The sequence below is a fragment of the Colossoma macropomum genome, unplaced genomic scaffold, assembly GCF_904425465.1.
Source record: "Colossoma macropomum unplaced genomic scaffold, Colossoma_macropomum, whole genome shotgun sequence".
In the NCBI taxonomy this organism is placed as follows: domain Eukaryota; kingdom Metazoa; phylum Chordata; class Actinopteri; order Characiformes; family Serrasalmidae; genus Colossoma; species Colossoma macropomum.
In genome coordinates, this window is record NW_023494802.1 from 42,505,484 (window position 1) to 42,520,309 (window position 14,826).

General features: G+C 40.9%; 1 protein-coding gene across 1 annotated transcript in view; it reads left to right on the forward strand.

Annotated features, from left to right (window-relative positions):
* The first annotated feature begins 258 nt into the window (after positions 1 to 258).
* The window catches only part of LOC118822949 (NACHT, LRR and PYD domains-containing protein 12-like), a 27,588-nt gene continuing 13,020 nt past the window's right edge, over positions 259 to 14,826 (forward strand). The window contains exons 1-3 of the mRNA XM_036592274.1: positions 259 to 442; positions 3,302 to 3,573; positions 6,000 to 6,112. Of these exons, the coding sequence (XP_036448167.1) occupies positions 259 to 442; positions 3,302 to 3,573; positions 6,000 to 6,112 (569 nt within the window). The remainder of the gene's footprint in view (positions 443 to 3,301; positions 3,574 to 5,999; positions 6,113 to 14,826) is intronic.

A 14,826-nucleotide genomic window follows, 5' to 3' on the forward strand; every position in this document is an offset into this window, starting at 1 on the left:
ATTCCTCCGATCACACCAAGCGTTATTGATCAGAAAACATACACCTCCTCCTTTGCTTTTCCCGGAGAGGCTGCTTGGTTCTATCGGCGCGGTGCAGAGAGAACCCAGCGGGTTCGATGGCATTATCAGGGACTCATCGATAACGCACGTTTCTGTGAGGCAGATAACGCTAGCAGTCCCGGATCTCTCGCTGGAAGCGACCCGTGCATGAAGCTCACACAACTTGTTTTCCTAAGGACTGCCACGTGAGCATTAAATATGGTGGAGAGACGGCCGATGGGCACGTCGTCTGAGTCTGGACGAGCACGCCGGCTCTCTTTGCTCTTTTTTTTTCCCCTGCGTCTTCAGACGGGTGCGGTGTCCGGCGGTGCCCAGATGAGTGGCGCCTCTTCCAGTGTTAGCAAACAAGGATCGGCGTTATTGAACGCAAGTCCGGTTTCCGGTGAGTGATCATTTCAACATTTCAACATGAAATTGTAATCATCCAGTGATCAAGCCAGGAAAACTCCCTCAAGCTGAGGGAAGAACCTGGGGAAGGAACCAAGGCTCCACATGGGGGGACACTCCTCCTCTGGTCATAAACTACCTACAAAATTATTATACTACTAACATTAATCGTAGTATAGTAGTGTTAGGAAGTCCATGAAACTTCAGTGCAGAGTGGAGTGTGCAGCTTGTTCCAGTCAAGTGGCAGTAGCTGGGCAAGTTGCGGGTGGACTGGGCTTGGGGCAACTGGTATTAAGCGATAGCAGGAGAGCTCGACAGACAATCATCCATCTGTGTCCTTCCAGCAGGTGGGCAGTTGTTTACTCGGAAAAAGGTAGGGAGATGATGCTGTTTTATTCTCCAAACTCTGTGAGAGAACATCAAATCTGCTCTGTGGTGTGTGGCCCAACCAAGCTAACAGCCCCCCCACATCACAGAGCGTAGTATCCAGCTATTTTCCTGCTTCTCTCTGTCACTACAACACCAGAGTCACTCGACGTCGTCCCTTTGTCTCACATTCGCCCATTCATCATTGGTCAGCACAGGTCAAGCCGAGTGAACCGTTCCCGCGACCAGCAGAGATATTACTTAGCCTAAGCTCCGCGCGTACATAGCCTATGCTAGGCCACTAATAGACTAGCTACAACTCTACTAAGTGTAACACACCGGTTTTACATTACACCAATAAATCCGACAACCCCGTCCCACTTACATGCCCAGATTTCTTGAGAGAGCAATCATCTAAATAGAGACTTACCAACATTTTATATGATGGCTAGCTACTTACTGTTAGTAGTGGTTCTTATTTCTGTGTTGACATATGGAAGTTGAGCATTTTACAAATCTATGATTGAGGTTTGAATAATATCCGATTGGGGGGGGGAAAACTAAGTTATTGTTTATTGACGAAGCAGTAATCTACTCACCAAACATGTTTGGAATCCTTCCGAGGTTCTCAGAAGCAGCTCTAGGTGCACTGTTTCCGCCGAGCCTCTGCGGTGAACGTTGTGGTGACGGCTCGGACCTCAATAGGGTTTGATCTGCTCTCCTAATACAGGTGGAAAATCCTGTATTTTTTCACCGACACATTTCACAGAGCCTCTCCAGTTCTCCGTGCCCGGGCCGATTATGATGTGGCCGTGCCACTCTAGCAGCCGAATAGCATAGTCTGTAGCCGATATGTTAGTTTTTTATTTTCTCCTTCCGTTATGTAGCGACCGTTTTAATAGAGGAATCAGATACGCTACTGATTTCACCCACCAACAGCTGCCCCGCCCTAAGTACTTGAGCGCGCATCCGTAAAACGTTTCATTGACGTTAATAGTTCGGGCATCTGCCTGGCAGTGAGACGGCCTGACACGGTAAAGGCTGATGAGTGATTAAATCATATGAACATCTTGGGGGACCAGCTGTTTTTTTATTTGCCTAACTTAGCAGACTTAGATTTTTTTTAGTTTTTGTTAACCACCTAGTATCCATCTTACCACAATCATAGCAACCACTTAAAATACCCTAGCAGACCATCTAAAACAACCTTACACCACCTAATCAACACTGCTACCACAAATGACTGCTAGCTTGCTGCACAGGTATTCGATTGAACTTTCTCCAAGAAAAATGCATTCTTTTCTATTGTTTTTAGTTTTCCATGCATGTAGCACACATTACGTGTCAGATTTACAAGAACATTGCATAAAATGACAGTAAATTAATTATATATATTTAAATATATTTTTTCCCTTGAAATAAACTTATTTAACAACATATACCATAGTTCAACATCTTGTTTTCTGTAGAATGATGGTATGATTTGCTGATAGTGAGGTTTTATATTGTAATGTAACAACAAATGCTGTAATTGAACAAAATTACAGCATTAATTTTAAGGGTAATTACTTGCTTATTACATTATGGTATTTTTCCATGTAATTTTACAAAAAAATTGTATTTTCACAGGTTTGAATTGTGTATTTTCTACACAGTACAGAATAAAAATTAAAGTTATTTACGGTTTCTGATTTGGTAATTCAATGTATCTTTTACAGTGAAATACTGTTTGGATTTTATAGTCTTTTACTGTTGCTATTTGATAGTTTTTACCGTACTTTCTACAAACATTTTTACAGTGTCGGCTGTGTGAGCTGGCAGTGTAAATGAAACTTAGTAACTGAACTCTTTAACTGTGTTTCCAAACTAACGCCCTAACGTTACTGAAATTTCTGAAAAAGTTCTCAGATGTAAATATGTAGAAGATCAGTCACAAAATTGAAAATCTGCCGTATGAACGTGATGCGAGCTGCAAGTGAGAGCACACAGTCCATGATCCTCAAAACTCTGTTTTTCTCAATGTTTTGGTGGAAAAGAACTTTTTATTTATTGTACTCTAAGCTGCTCTTGTAGTAAGTGGAGTGTTAAATTCAGTGAAATATTTGAGCTTTCCTGCAGTCAGAAGCGATGAAACATGGACAGTCATATGTGTCATCACGCAGCACATCTTAGCCTGAGGCCTGCAGTACATGGTACGGAGACATTCTGAAACAGTATCGAAACAAGAAGTAACGGCTGACCATTTAGTGTTCCTAATCATTCATATTTCACTCAGTGGACACAAGTTACATCGGAAATGAGTCAACTTAACCTATAACTGATTTAGTCCGGATGTTTAGTTCATATGAAATTTCTCCACTCGATCAACTTTTACAAGACAAACCCTTAAAAAAATCAGAGCTTCAGTCTAGGAATGACCCAATATCTCTCTATCACTCTCTCTCTGTCTGTGTCTGTGTCTCTCTCTCGCTCTCTCTCTCTCTTGTAGAGTGCGGGTTGAGTTCCTGCTGTAATGCGTCCGGATTCTCTGTTCCTGACCCAGAAGAACCTCAGTTAATCAGAGCGGGTCCTATGAAACCAGACCAAACGCCAAAATACAAACTCGACCTGATGTGTACAGGAAGTCTGCCTCGGTACGGCTCAGCGTCAGCGTACTCTCAGTCTACAGCTTCACCGCTGATGACCAGAGGTGTGTTTGATCAGGCAGGCACTGACGTCATCTCATGTCCTCTAGTAGCTGTGTATCATTGTGAGTTCCAGGTTACTGTTTGGGTTTCTATCAGTGTATGTCACCTCTGTGATCTGTAATCAGAGATGATGGGGACTGATTGTCACTGTTAATCAGGTCCTCTTAATCATAATCTCATGATGATTCAGATGAACTCTGACGTTAACAACTGAGTATGTTTTATGCCCTGGGTGACTCTGTCCTGCTGATTGTCCAGAGTGACAAACTTTACCATTTAAAAAAACCTTTTACAAGCATTTCTATGCTGTTGTGTGAAAATCTTTGTCTGTTTTAGATCCAGATTTATAATATGCTGAAAATCTATATTGTAGTGTATTCAAGAGACGATGTTAATTTTTCCAGATACAACCCATTTCAAAAAAAAAAAGTTGGGATGTTGTGCAAAATGTAATAAAACAAAATGAATGCAATATTGGGCAAATCATTTAACCCATAGATATTTCATTGAAATAGCACAAAAAAAAACAATGACAATTTTTGAAACCGAATTTTTTTGTTTTTTGTGGAAAAATTTGAATTTTGAATTTGACTGCCAACAACATGTTCCAAAAAGCTGGGATGGGGCCAACAAAAGGCTGGAAAGTTGGAGTAATGACTGGAAACAAACAAAAAAACACCTGGCGTTTAACTGGCACAGGCCGATAACAATATCGCGTATAAAAAGAGTCATCTCATAGAGGCGGAGTCTTCAGAAGTAAGATGAGAGGGGTTCACCACTCTGTAAAAGACGGTACAATCAATAGTGCAACATTCAGAATAACGTTCTCACATAAAAAGCCAAGAACTTTTCATCATCTATGGTAGCAAAATAACATTAAAAGACTGGAGGACATCTCTGTATGTACGGTACGAGGCAAAAACCAGTATTTGCTGGCTGTTATCTTTGGGTCCTCAGGCAGCACTGCATTATAAACAACAGATGATTCTGTAGTGGAAAAATCACTGCATGGGCTCAGCAACACTTCTGAAAACGCACTGTCTGAAACAACAGTTTCATCCTGCTCCACAAATGAGAGTTAAAACCTGAAACCAAAGAATAAACTGAGCATAAACATGTCCAGAAACGCCTGCCAAATACCTTTCTCTGGGCTGGGAGCCCATTTAAAATGGACTGAGGGGAGTGGAAAGTGTCCCTGTGGTCTGACGAATCAATACATTTGAAAATTCTTTTGAAATCATGGACACTGTTCCTCTGGCTAAAGACCACTCAGTTTGTTATCAGTGCCACTAATTCAAAAGCCGTATTCTTGATGGTATAAGGGGGGCATTAGACACATGTATGGTGACATGCACGATCTGTGAAGGGAAAAACCCATTAATATGCTGAATTATATATACATTTTTGGCAACATATGCTGCCATCCAGATGACGTCTTTTTGCAGGGAAGCCGCTTGATTATTTCAGGCATACCATGTAAACCCACATTCTAACATGTATTTACACAGCATGGCTCCATATTAAAGAGTCCAGGTGCTAAACTGACCAGCTGTAGTCCAGAACTGTCAACCATTGAACATTTGGTGTGATTATGAAATAAAAAATAAGACAAAGGAACCCTGAACTGTAACTAACACAGTATCTCCTCAGTTTCCCAACGCTTACAGAGTGCTGTAAAAGAGGAGGTGATGAAACCACAGTGGTACACGGCCCCGTCTCACTTTTTTGGAACGTGCTGTTGGCATTAAATTCAAAATGGACATTTTTTCAAAAAACAATTTCGTTTTCAACATTTGATATGTTGTTTATGGTACTATTTTCAATTTAATGTAAGAATTTACATGAGCATCATGGCATTCTATTTTTATTTACATTCTGCAGCATTTCCACTTTTATGGAATGGGGTTGATTTGGATCTCTGGTTTATTTCTCTGGGTTTATTTTTCCCCCCTTGAATGAGGATCTATTATAAAGGCAAGGCTCGTGGTGTCATAACAGAGATCTGGTCGGTTGAAAGGTGTAATCGAGAGAGTGCAGAGTCGTGAGCTTGAGTGTTAGGTCAGCTTGGCTTTCTGTACGAGTGGGATGTTGCTGAATACAGCCGTTAATAATGACCTTGTGCTTAACTGTGCTCTTTAATGCAAGTAAGGAAAGTACACCAGAACTCCTTTTACCATCTCATAAACACTGAGTTTCAACTGCCCTTCATTCTAGCATATAAACCCAGAATAAGCTTCCTCAGTAGTGTAGTATAAGTTACAGTTGATTCCAAAATCTGCTGCACATGTCTCTCCCAAGACCAGAGAGATAACACGTCCTGTTTCTGAAGACTTTACTCTGGATCAATTTTAAGAAACTGCTATTGTCTTGTTAATCTCTTGTATATGGTTTTATAATGTAAAATTCTCAGTCGAAGGATATCAATCCAGGATAATACTGGTAATGGAGGTGTTTCATCTTAAACTGTTTATTCAACAGTCCATGTGTGTGTGTGTGTAGGACATGCCCTGGAAGGGGCGCTCTCTGGGCCGTTGTGCTGTGGTGGGCAGTGGTGGATCTACTCAACAGTGGCTGTGGAAGAGAATCGACAGTGAGCAGATTTTTGTCATCAGGTAAACTCCATTCTTGATGTAAAACCCCTCTCCACTTAAAAATATTCATCAGTAAAAATCCACCATCTGTAAATCTCATCATTATAACAAGACATTGAGTAAAACCCGTCACCAACACTGGGGTATTAATATCCTTACCACAATAAATAAGTGAGTAGGCATGCGCCCGTCCCCCAGGCCCTGATCACGGCCGCGAGAGCCGGCAGAAGACGAAGCCCCGGTGAGGACAGTGGGGAGAGAGAACATGAGTTCACTGTTTCACGTCACATCCCTTCGGCGGTGTTTCAGGATTCATGCGCCATCCTCCGCCAGTCTCATCCTCACTCGGAGTTTGGGCCACTGCCTTTTCTGTAGGCTCTCACGGCCGTTAAAAATAATCTATCAAACTGGGAATACAAAAATAATACTGTAAAGTCCTATTTTTAGATGGTTACTAAAGCACTGTCCACACGGAATTAAATACTGAGAGTCTCTAACTTTTCTGTTTTGAAATGAAATAACTGTTATTATCAGCACCAAACTATGTAATGGATGTGGGAACGGTTCTTATTTCACATAAAATTCTTCTCTAACTTTGTCTATCTTTGTAATGTCCTTTATTTATTTATTACCAATCACGTTTTGATGCTCTGTGCCTCACAGAAATATGGATTAGACAATGAATCACACTTTATTTAAATGAAGCCCCCGAGACATCTACAGCTATGCAACACTAGCCTCGTTTAGCGGCTGGGTATGAGGTAATAGGCAAACCATCCATACTAAGACTTTTAGAGGCGTGAGCCGAAATTTAGGCTTATACATTCTCTCCTTTGAAGTTCTTTTTCTTAATATCATGATCAAGGAACAATAAGAATTCCTTCCCACTAAGTTACAATTTACAGGCCACCAGGCCGAATTCTCAGTTCTTACAGGATTCTGATTTCTATCAAGTTTAATACTTTTTCGAAAAAAAAAAATAGTTGTTGGAGATTTTAATATCCACTTTGATAAACCAAGATGCACTAAGTAATGCATTTCTATCTATTATAGACTCCATAGGTTTCACGCACAAATCAATAAAGGGCCCCCACACTAGCCACACCACACTCTAGACTTAATACTGACCTTTAGTATAACATAGATTAAGCCATTCTCCCCCAGAGCACCGCAGTCTTCAGATCGTTACCTAATGAAATTCACTTTTAGTGGTAATGTGCGTTCATCACCATGTTTATCATGTAAAGCGGACATAACTTCCCTCCACAGCTGTAGCTTTATCATCTCTGTCATCTGTCCCATCTAATCCTACTGAGCTAGATATTATGCCAAGCTCTTAGAGGATCATTTTTTGATCTACTCTAGATAGTGTGGGCTCCATAAAAGTAAAATAGTAAGGCATAAAAACTCGCCCCCTGAGATAATGCCCACACTCGGGCTATAACAGACCGCCAACAAACTTTGAGTGAAAATGGCGACCCTGACTAAGCTAGACTGTTCCGTCCGCTTGGAAGGGATGCTTATAGCATATAGGAGACGAGCACTTACTGCAGCACGCTCAAGCCTCTGCTCAATTCCTCTCTCATTCTCATAGAAAACAATAAGAATTATCCTAGATAATTATTTAGCACAATTTCTAAAATAACCAAAAACAAATCAGTTTAGTGAACCCCATATGCCATCAGCCCTATAGCATCAACAATTTTATGAACTTCTTTAGTGATAAATGGAAAAACATCTGCAAAAAATTCAGAAACACAGTTTAAACTCTACAAACCTGCTGGCTTATAATGCCAGTCTAGATATTGGAAATATTGTAATCCTTGTAGAGGAGGCTAGAATCTTACCTTACTTCACCAAACTTTACTAGTTAAAGTTGTTTCCTCTGCAAATCTTCTACTTGTATGTTAGATCCGATTACCTACAGGGTTTAATCAAAAGAAATTTTGCCAGAAATAACCAAGCCTATCTGTCAATAATAAACTCCTTCTCTTAGCCTTAGGTATATCCAAAACTCTCAAACTAGCAGTATCTAATTATATACTATCAATTATCGACGCCATCCGAATCTCCCCTTTATATCTAAGATCCTGGATCAAAGTTGTAGCAAAACAATTAAGCTCCTATTTGCATAAAATCAATACACGAAAAATTTCAATCTGGTTTTAGCACATCATAGTACAGAGAAACAGTAATAGTGAAATTGTTAACATCTTTATTATTCTCTGACCTAAGGAAATGTGTCTCTGTTAGTCCTCCTTGATCTTAAGTGCAGCATTTAGACATGATCGCCACTCTAGATACTAGATAGTCTAGAAAACCTTGTAGGGAGTAACAGGAACAGCTCTTTCCTGGTTCCGGGTCCTACCTCACTGATCACTATCAGTTTGTAATATAACAGTGAATCATCTGTCCTTAGCAAAAGTAAAGTATGGTGTTCACAAGGCTGCTGTTTTAGGACCTGTATTATTCACATTATATATGCTACCACTGGGCGCCATTTATCGTATACATGGCAACATGTTCCACTGCTTGCTGTGCACGCAGTTTTATATATATATATCAAGTGACCACAGAGGATAAAATTAAACCTGGCAGATTGAAGACTGTATAAAAGACATAAAGGGACTGGATGTCGAGTAAATTTCTCCTTCTAAACTCGGATAAAACAGAGGTTCTACTTCTTGGTCCAAAAGCTGCCAGAAACAAACTGGTCTATTTACATGTAAACGTATAGTTTCCCAGATGCATCAGGTTCATCGTAAAAAGCCTTGTTGTCATTATAGACCTGACGTCCTTTTGCGACACCATATAACTAATATTACTAAACATGCCTTCCTGCATCTCCGCATATTGCTAATTGAGAAATGATTCTGCTCTATGGCTAGGATGCAGAAAAGTTAGTTCATGTCATTATTACTTCAGGCTAATTACTGTAATGGCCCTGCTGGCTGGAGTTCCAAAAGCCTTAACAAGCTTCAGCTGGTCCCAGAACCTGCAGCCCGGAGGTTGCCTTACAAGAACAGCAGAAAGTTCGGACCATATCAGCCAGTTTTTATCAACGTTAACTGGTTACCTAGTTAAATTCGCGTTGATTATAAAATTCGTCTTACTGACCTATAACCTCTAAACGGACTCGTCCCCTCAGTACCTGAGTGAACTTCTCTCTCACTATGAACCATCACGCCTACTTAATCACAAGGTGCTGCTCACTATTATTACCTAGAATTTAAGAAACCTCTCAGGGGGCAAACTGTTGTATGTCTTGAAGCATTTTTCTTTTTCCGAGCCTTCTTATGGCTTTTAAGTATTTGGGCGAATTTTTCTCTCTTTTTTGTTTTTCTTTTCTTTTTGTCTAATACCCACGCTGGACCATGTACCATACTGGTCACACCTCTACAAAGGTGCGACAAGGCTGCTGTTTGCCACGCTTCTGTAGAGGAGTCCACAGGTGTGCCAGTCTGGGCCTTAATCCAGCCTGAGGCTTCTGGGAATGAGTTCCCTGAACTTGTGGTGCCTCTCCACTGTTGCCCTCTGCTGGCAGCCGTGGCGCAGGCGTGCACTTACAGGTCCTACTTTGTTGATCATTTATCATAGGTCAGTTAAGTACTTACTAATTCTTACAAGCTTCAGGACCAGAAACTGGATCCACTTGCACTTTTGAAGTCCCTGTTGATAGCAGCATTTCTGTCATGCCCTAAATGGGACAGAAAGTATTGGGACACTACACGATCACACTACAGTGAGCTTTTATGAAGACCATACCTAAATTCTGCCTGTACTGATAGATAACCTGTGCTGGCTGTTGATTTTTTTTGGGTTAAAGGTCACAGAATTTGATTCCCATTTTGTAGCCATTGTGCTGATCACATTTCTAATTGTGCATCTTAATGCTATGACTCTTTCATTCTAATGTGTCTGAGCAGACATTTACATGGGATCCAGTCAATAACAGTGATGTGGGTGTGCAATGTGATCTGATGAACATCCACTCCGAGCCCAGATTACAGAGAGGTAATTCACTGCCTCATCTACAACACATTTTAAGCTTAGTTTTTGTTTCTGGTAGATGAAGATTAAACTCCACGACAAACTGTTTCTCCTTTGTGTCGTAGGTTTTCGAACTTCATGCGTAACGAAGCCGTTTAGAGAAGGCTGGGCGATTACACCAACACGTCTTCATGATCGCTGCCTTCGCCTACACATTCGCCTAAACAGTCCATTAACCTGCTGCAGGCAAGTGGCCTGAGCGCCACCTGCTGTTTCTTAAGCCACCCCTACCGCGCACACTGTATCGAGTTCTGGAAGGGGGCGTGGCCTGAGGTGGCACAGCGCCTATCAACAGGATTTATGCTAATCACTCAGCGCTGGAAGCTGTGCAGAACGTGCACGTGTACGGATTCTGGCCGTTTAAGCACTGACCTGCACCAGCGGCCGGTGAATTATCCATTACTACGATCAAATACAGCAAACCGTGGCAGATGCACAGCCATGCCCCGAGAATTCCCTGCACTTACTGCATCCACACCGGGGGCCGCTAACCTGCACCTGCAGCCACTGTGCCTGACACCATGGGGGGGGGGGGGCAGCGCTGTGGAGGATAAACTGTCCTCACAAAATTCATTCCACCAAACAGGAAACTCCATCCATCCATCCATCATCTAAACCGCTTATCCTTCTGGGTCGTGGTGGGGTGCTGAGCTATCCAGCTGTCACTGGGCGGAACAGGATCCACCCTGGAAGCTGAGAGCATGTGCAGTGAACCTTGACAGTTTTGTGTGATGTAACAAGGTCCGTGTACCTTCTGTTCATTTGATTTTCACTTCAAAATCCAGTATTGAAAAATGGCAAATGGGTCAATTCTCGTTTTGGTTTCTGTTACTGTCAGTGGAAACAGCTTAATTTATAGTTCCATAGTTGTTTGTATATTTGACGTGCACAGCTGTAAAACAGTGAAATGATATGAGATAGAGACTCCAGTACTGCACTCCTGCCACCTAATGAGGGGGCTTCATGCTCCCCCGATCAGCAGCTGGTGCGCTCAAGTTCACGGTACGAAGTATTCTGTCGGTGCTGTGCCGAACTCCGACTCCTCTCCGCGTGCCCACGTCAGTGTCTTGGTGAAGAAGGAGACTCAGGAGGGGCTGTGATTCTGCCAGATCTGTCACTCACTCATAGTCACGATAAAACATCATCACACTTATTACATTAAAATAAAGACGTGCACTGTCTGCGTGTAGCTTGTTCAGTCAGAGAAATGAAACTAAACCTCCCTCCATCTCTACGTCTGGTTCTGGTTCACTGATGGAGCCCAGCCAATCAGAAATAAGTAATGTGCTCTGTTTACTTAAGTAAAATGTTTTGTTTACTTTTCTAGCTCAGATGGCAGCAAAAGTGAGAGTGAACCTATCGGTTACAGTGTGAAACCAGCTGGGTCAAATTAAAAAGATACAAAATCACAGTAACTGAAACTCTGGTCTGGACTTTAGCAAATGAATAAGGTGTGAAAACAGCCTTAATACAGAATCTTCTCCACCCTAAATTCAGTGTGTACCTGACCCCGCTCTCCCCTGACCCAGTGAACATATTGCCACCGTCGCAACCATAAGTACAACACCCCCTCACATGATTCAGCACCCCTGAAGCACCAGAACATTCCTGGCACCACTCCTGCCCCCACCCGACACACAATAACACACACACACACACACACACACACTGTAGAGTAACACAGCAACACATTAACAACAATAAACTACAACAATCCCTTTTTACGGGGGGCAGCAAAGCCCACTTATCACACCTCTAAAGCAATAACACACTGTAACACACTTCGCCTCTGACGAGTTTTTTTTCTCCTCATTATTGGGCAACGAGACGTTCATTTCTCTTTCATTTTGCCGTTAAATGGTGGGAGTCCTGTATGGAGTCTCTCCTCCATATTGGTTCAGTGTTTTTGTCAAATCTACAAATACAAAATGTCATGCAGCCTCACTAAATGTCAGAACTAAGCCTCATATTCTCAACATTCATGCTCGATATTTCCCATCTTTATAATTTTAACCGCCACCGCCTGATTTCTGAGCTCTCTTCACGTTTATTTCTGGGTAATCAGTAAAATACGACCCCTTATTCCATTGCTGTTAAATTGTTGTCTGATTTTGTGATTAGTTTTGTGAAACTGTAAGTGAATTCTTATTTCTTGATTTTTTTCCGCTGACAATAACAGAACCAAAAACGAGAATTGACGCCTTTTTTTTGTTTTTCAATACTGTATTTTGAAATGAAAACCAAATGAACAGAACAAAAACACGTTACACTCTTTAAAATCCACTGTATCTACTAATCTGATCCCACAAAGCGGATTTTTTTTACTGTCTCGCTGACTTTACACTAGTTTGATCTATTTCTGTCTCAGGACGGTGGATCATTTTTTGTTGTTGTACATCACCATGATAAAATGCTGCATCTCTGACTCCAGGATGGGTTCATTCAGGATTGAGGACCATACGCTCTGCTGACATCAGGGCTGAGCTCTTAACTTTTGACCGCTGTGAGAGGAAGCTGATCAAATCTTCACTCCTTGTTTTGGTCAAGCGTGAATCTGAGAGTATCAGATAACCTGCTCTAAATGTCCCATAAATGCAGTACAAGCTGGTAACAAACACTGAAATCACTCACCAAGTCATCAGAACTGAAGGAACTTTATATTATACTGAGTATTTCCATCATTTGTGACGAATGTTAACTCAGCTACGTTCAGTAAAGCAGCTAAATTAGCTTTGAAAAGTCACTAAGGAAGGTTTCAAAAGGTTTATATTTGAACCCACTTTCATATCACACTGCTGTCTCAGTAAAATCTGATACGTTTTATAGTCTTCGTCTGTACAGTGTCTCGTCCTCTTTGGGATTACATCGTAAAAAGGATGCAAAAGTGTTTAAAATTATTTGTAATAAACTAAATCATTAATGAAAGAATCTCACCATTAATGTAATTTATATAAAGTTTTGCTGGAATTATGAGTGTTTCTGTCAGCAATTCATTCATTCAATTAGACATCCATGACAGTGATCATCTAGCAGATACTGAAATGGCTATTATAAATGTAATCGAATGTAAACTGAACCCATGTGCAGTGATACTGTTACATCACACAGAAACACAGTTACTGCAGTGAGAACTCGCCTGAGGACTAACAGTATCTGGACTAACAGAGGAAGCTGTTAAAGTAGATTAACTGCGGCTGAGTTTGTTTGGTTTACTGAAGCTGGAACCCTGTTTATGTGGAACCTGCTTCACGAGTCCTGATCAGTTTTACACATTTTTCAAATACATAAACAGTCCAGTTCCAAATATGTATGTTCGCTTTCTGTATTTTCAGTGTTGAAAAACAGTTGCAAATAATTTCCAACTGAATTTATCTTCAAAATTCATCTTTAGTAAATAAAGTTATTAATCTACTGTCAATAAAACACACACACTGTCTGCACTGCACTCTGTCTCTCCAACACCTGCACTGACTCACCTGCAAAGGCTTTAAGATGAGCTGATTAGATTGTACAATATGAGCACAGTGTGCATTTATAACTGATCATAATCAAGATAAATCAGAGAATCCTGAGTTTGATTAACTGCCGTCTCTAACTGGGTTCCTCCCACCATCATATTATTAATGAATTTGCTTCATTCATGTTGAAAACAGGCCTCAATCTTACAATAAATAATTAATTAAATCAGTCTTGTTCATTTACACTACATTAATGTATTAGTAACATATATAAGCAAAACAAATATTACAAGCGCTAATCTTTAACAAAGCAATAATTACTTGAGGTCTGAAGGTTTTCTAATAAATTTTATAGATTTAGTAGATTTTTTAGATTTTGGCAGAAAACCTACTCAAAAAACTAAATCACATCAGAATATATTTACAATGTATAAAATGAAACTCAGTCTAATAATAAAGCTAAACATGTTGTAGCTCTATCAGACTCACAAGCCCAGACTTGCTGAGAATGGTGTCCGTTCTTCTCATGATCTATGAACAGAGGGTCTTTCAGCTGTTTCAGGAAGCGTCTTCTGAAAGCCTGGCTGAGAGTTTGATGGTGAATGTTGCTGTGAAACGCTCATCAAATTCACTCACATTTAATGAAGTACGTTTGTCTTTAGTCACTTCCTCTGTAGTGAAGGCAATGGAGACTCTCAACACTGAGAGAACTCACCTCTCTTCACCTGGTGCTGTGGGTGGGCTTCACTGGGTGCCCACCCAGCCTGATAGCTCTATTATTTGAATTATTCACGAAAAACCACTTTCTTTAAGGCAAAACTCAGTGTTGTGCATCTGACAAGAGTTTAATATTTCTTGGTTCTGGCCAATAATGAAAAGAAGCAGCAGAGGCTGTGATTCTGATTGGATAATTCACTCAGGACTGAATCCAGTGCATGATGATGCAGAGAGATGTTGCACTTCTGCCTGTTTTTAAACCTGTGCCTGAGTAGAAGAGTTCAAATACAATCGACATCTTCAAGACCAGCTCACTTGTGTCTGCCAACTTTACTAACACCTGAAAACTGTTCACATTAGTCTTCTACTCAGCCACCAGCACATTTTACCATTAATCCCATGGCAAACGACCATGAAGTGCTCAAAAGAGCACTGTTTTTATTTTATTAGAGCAGAGTGTGTAAAATATTAAACCAGTAAAGTATTCAGTAGGAGCACTGGATCAGTTCA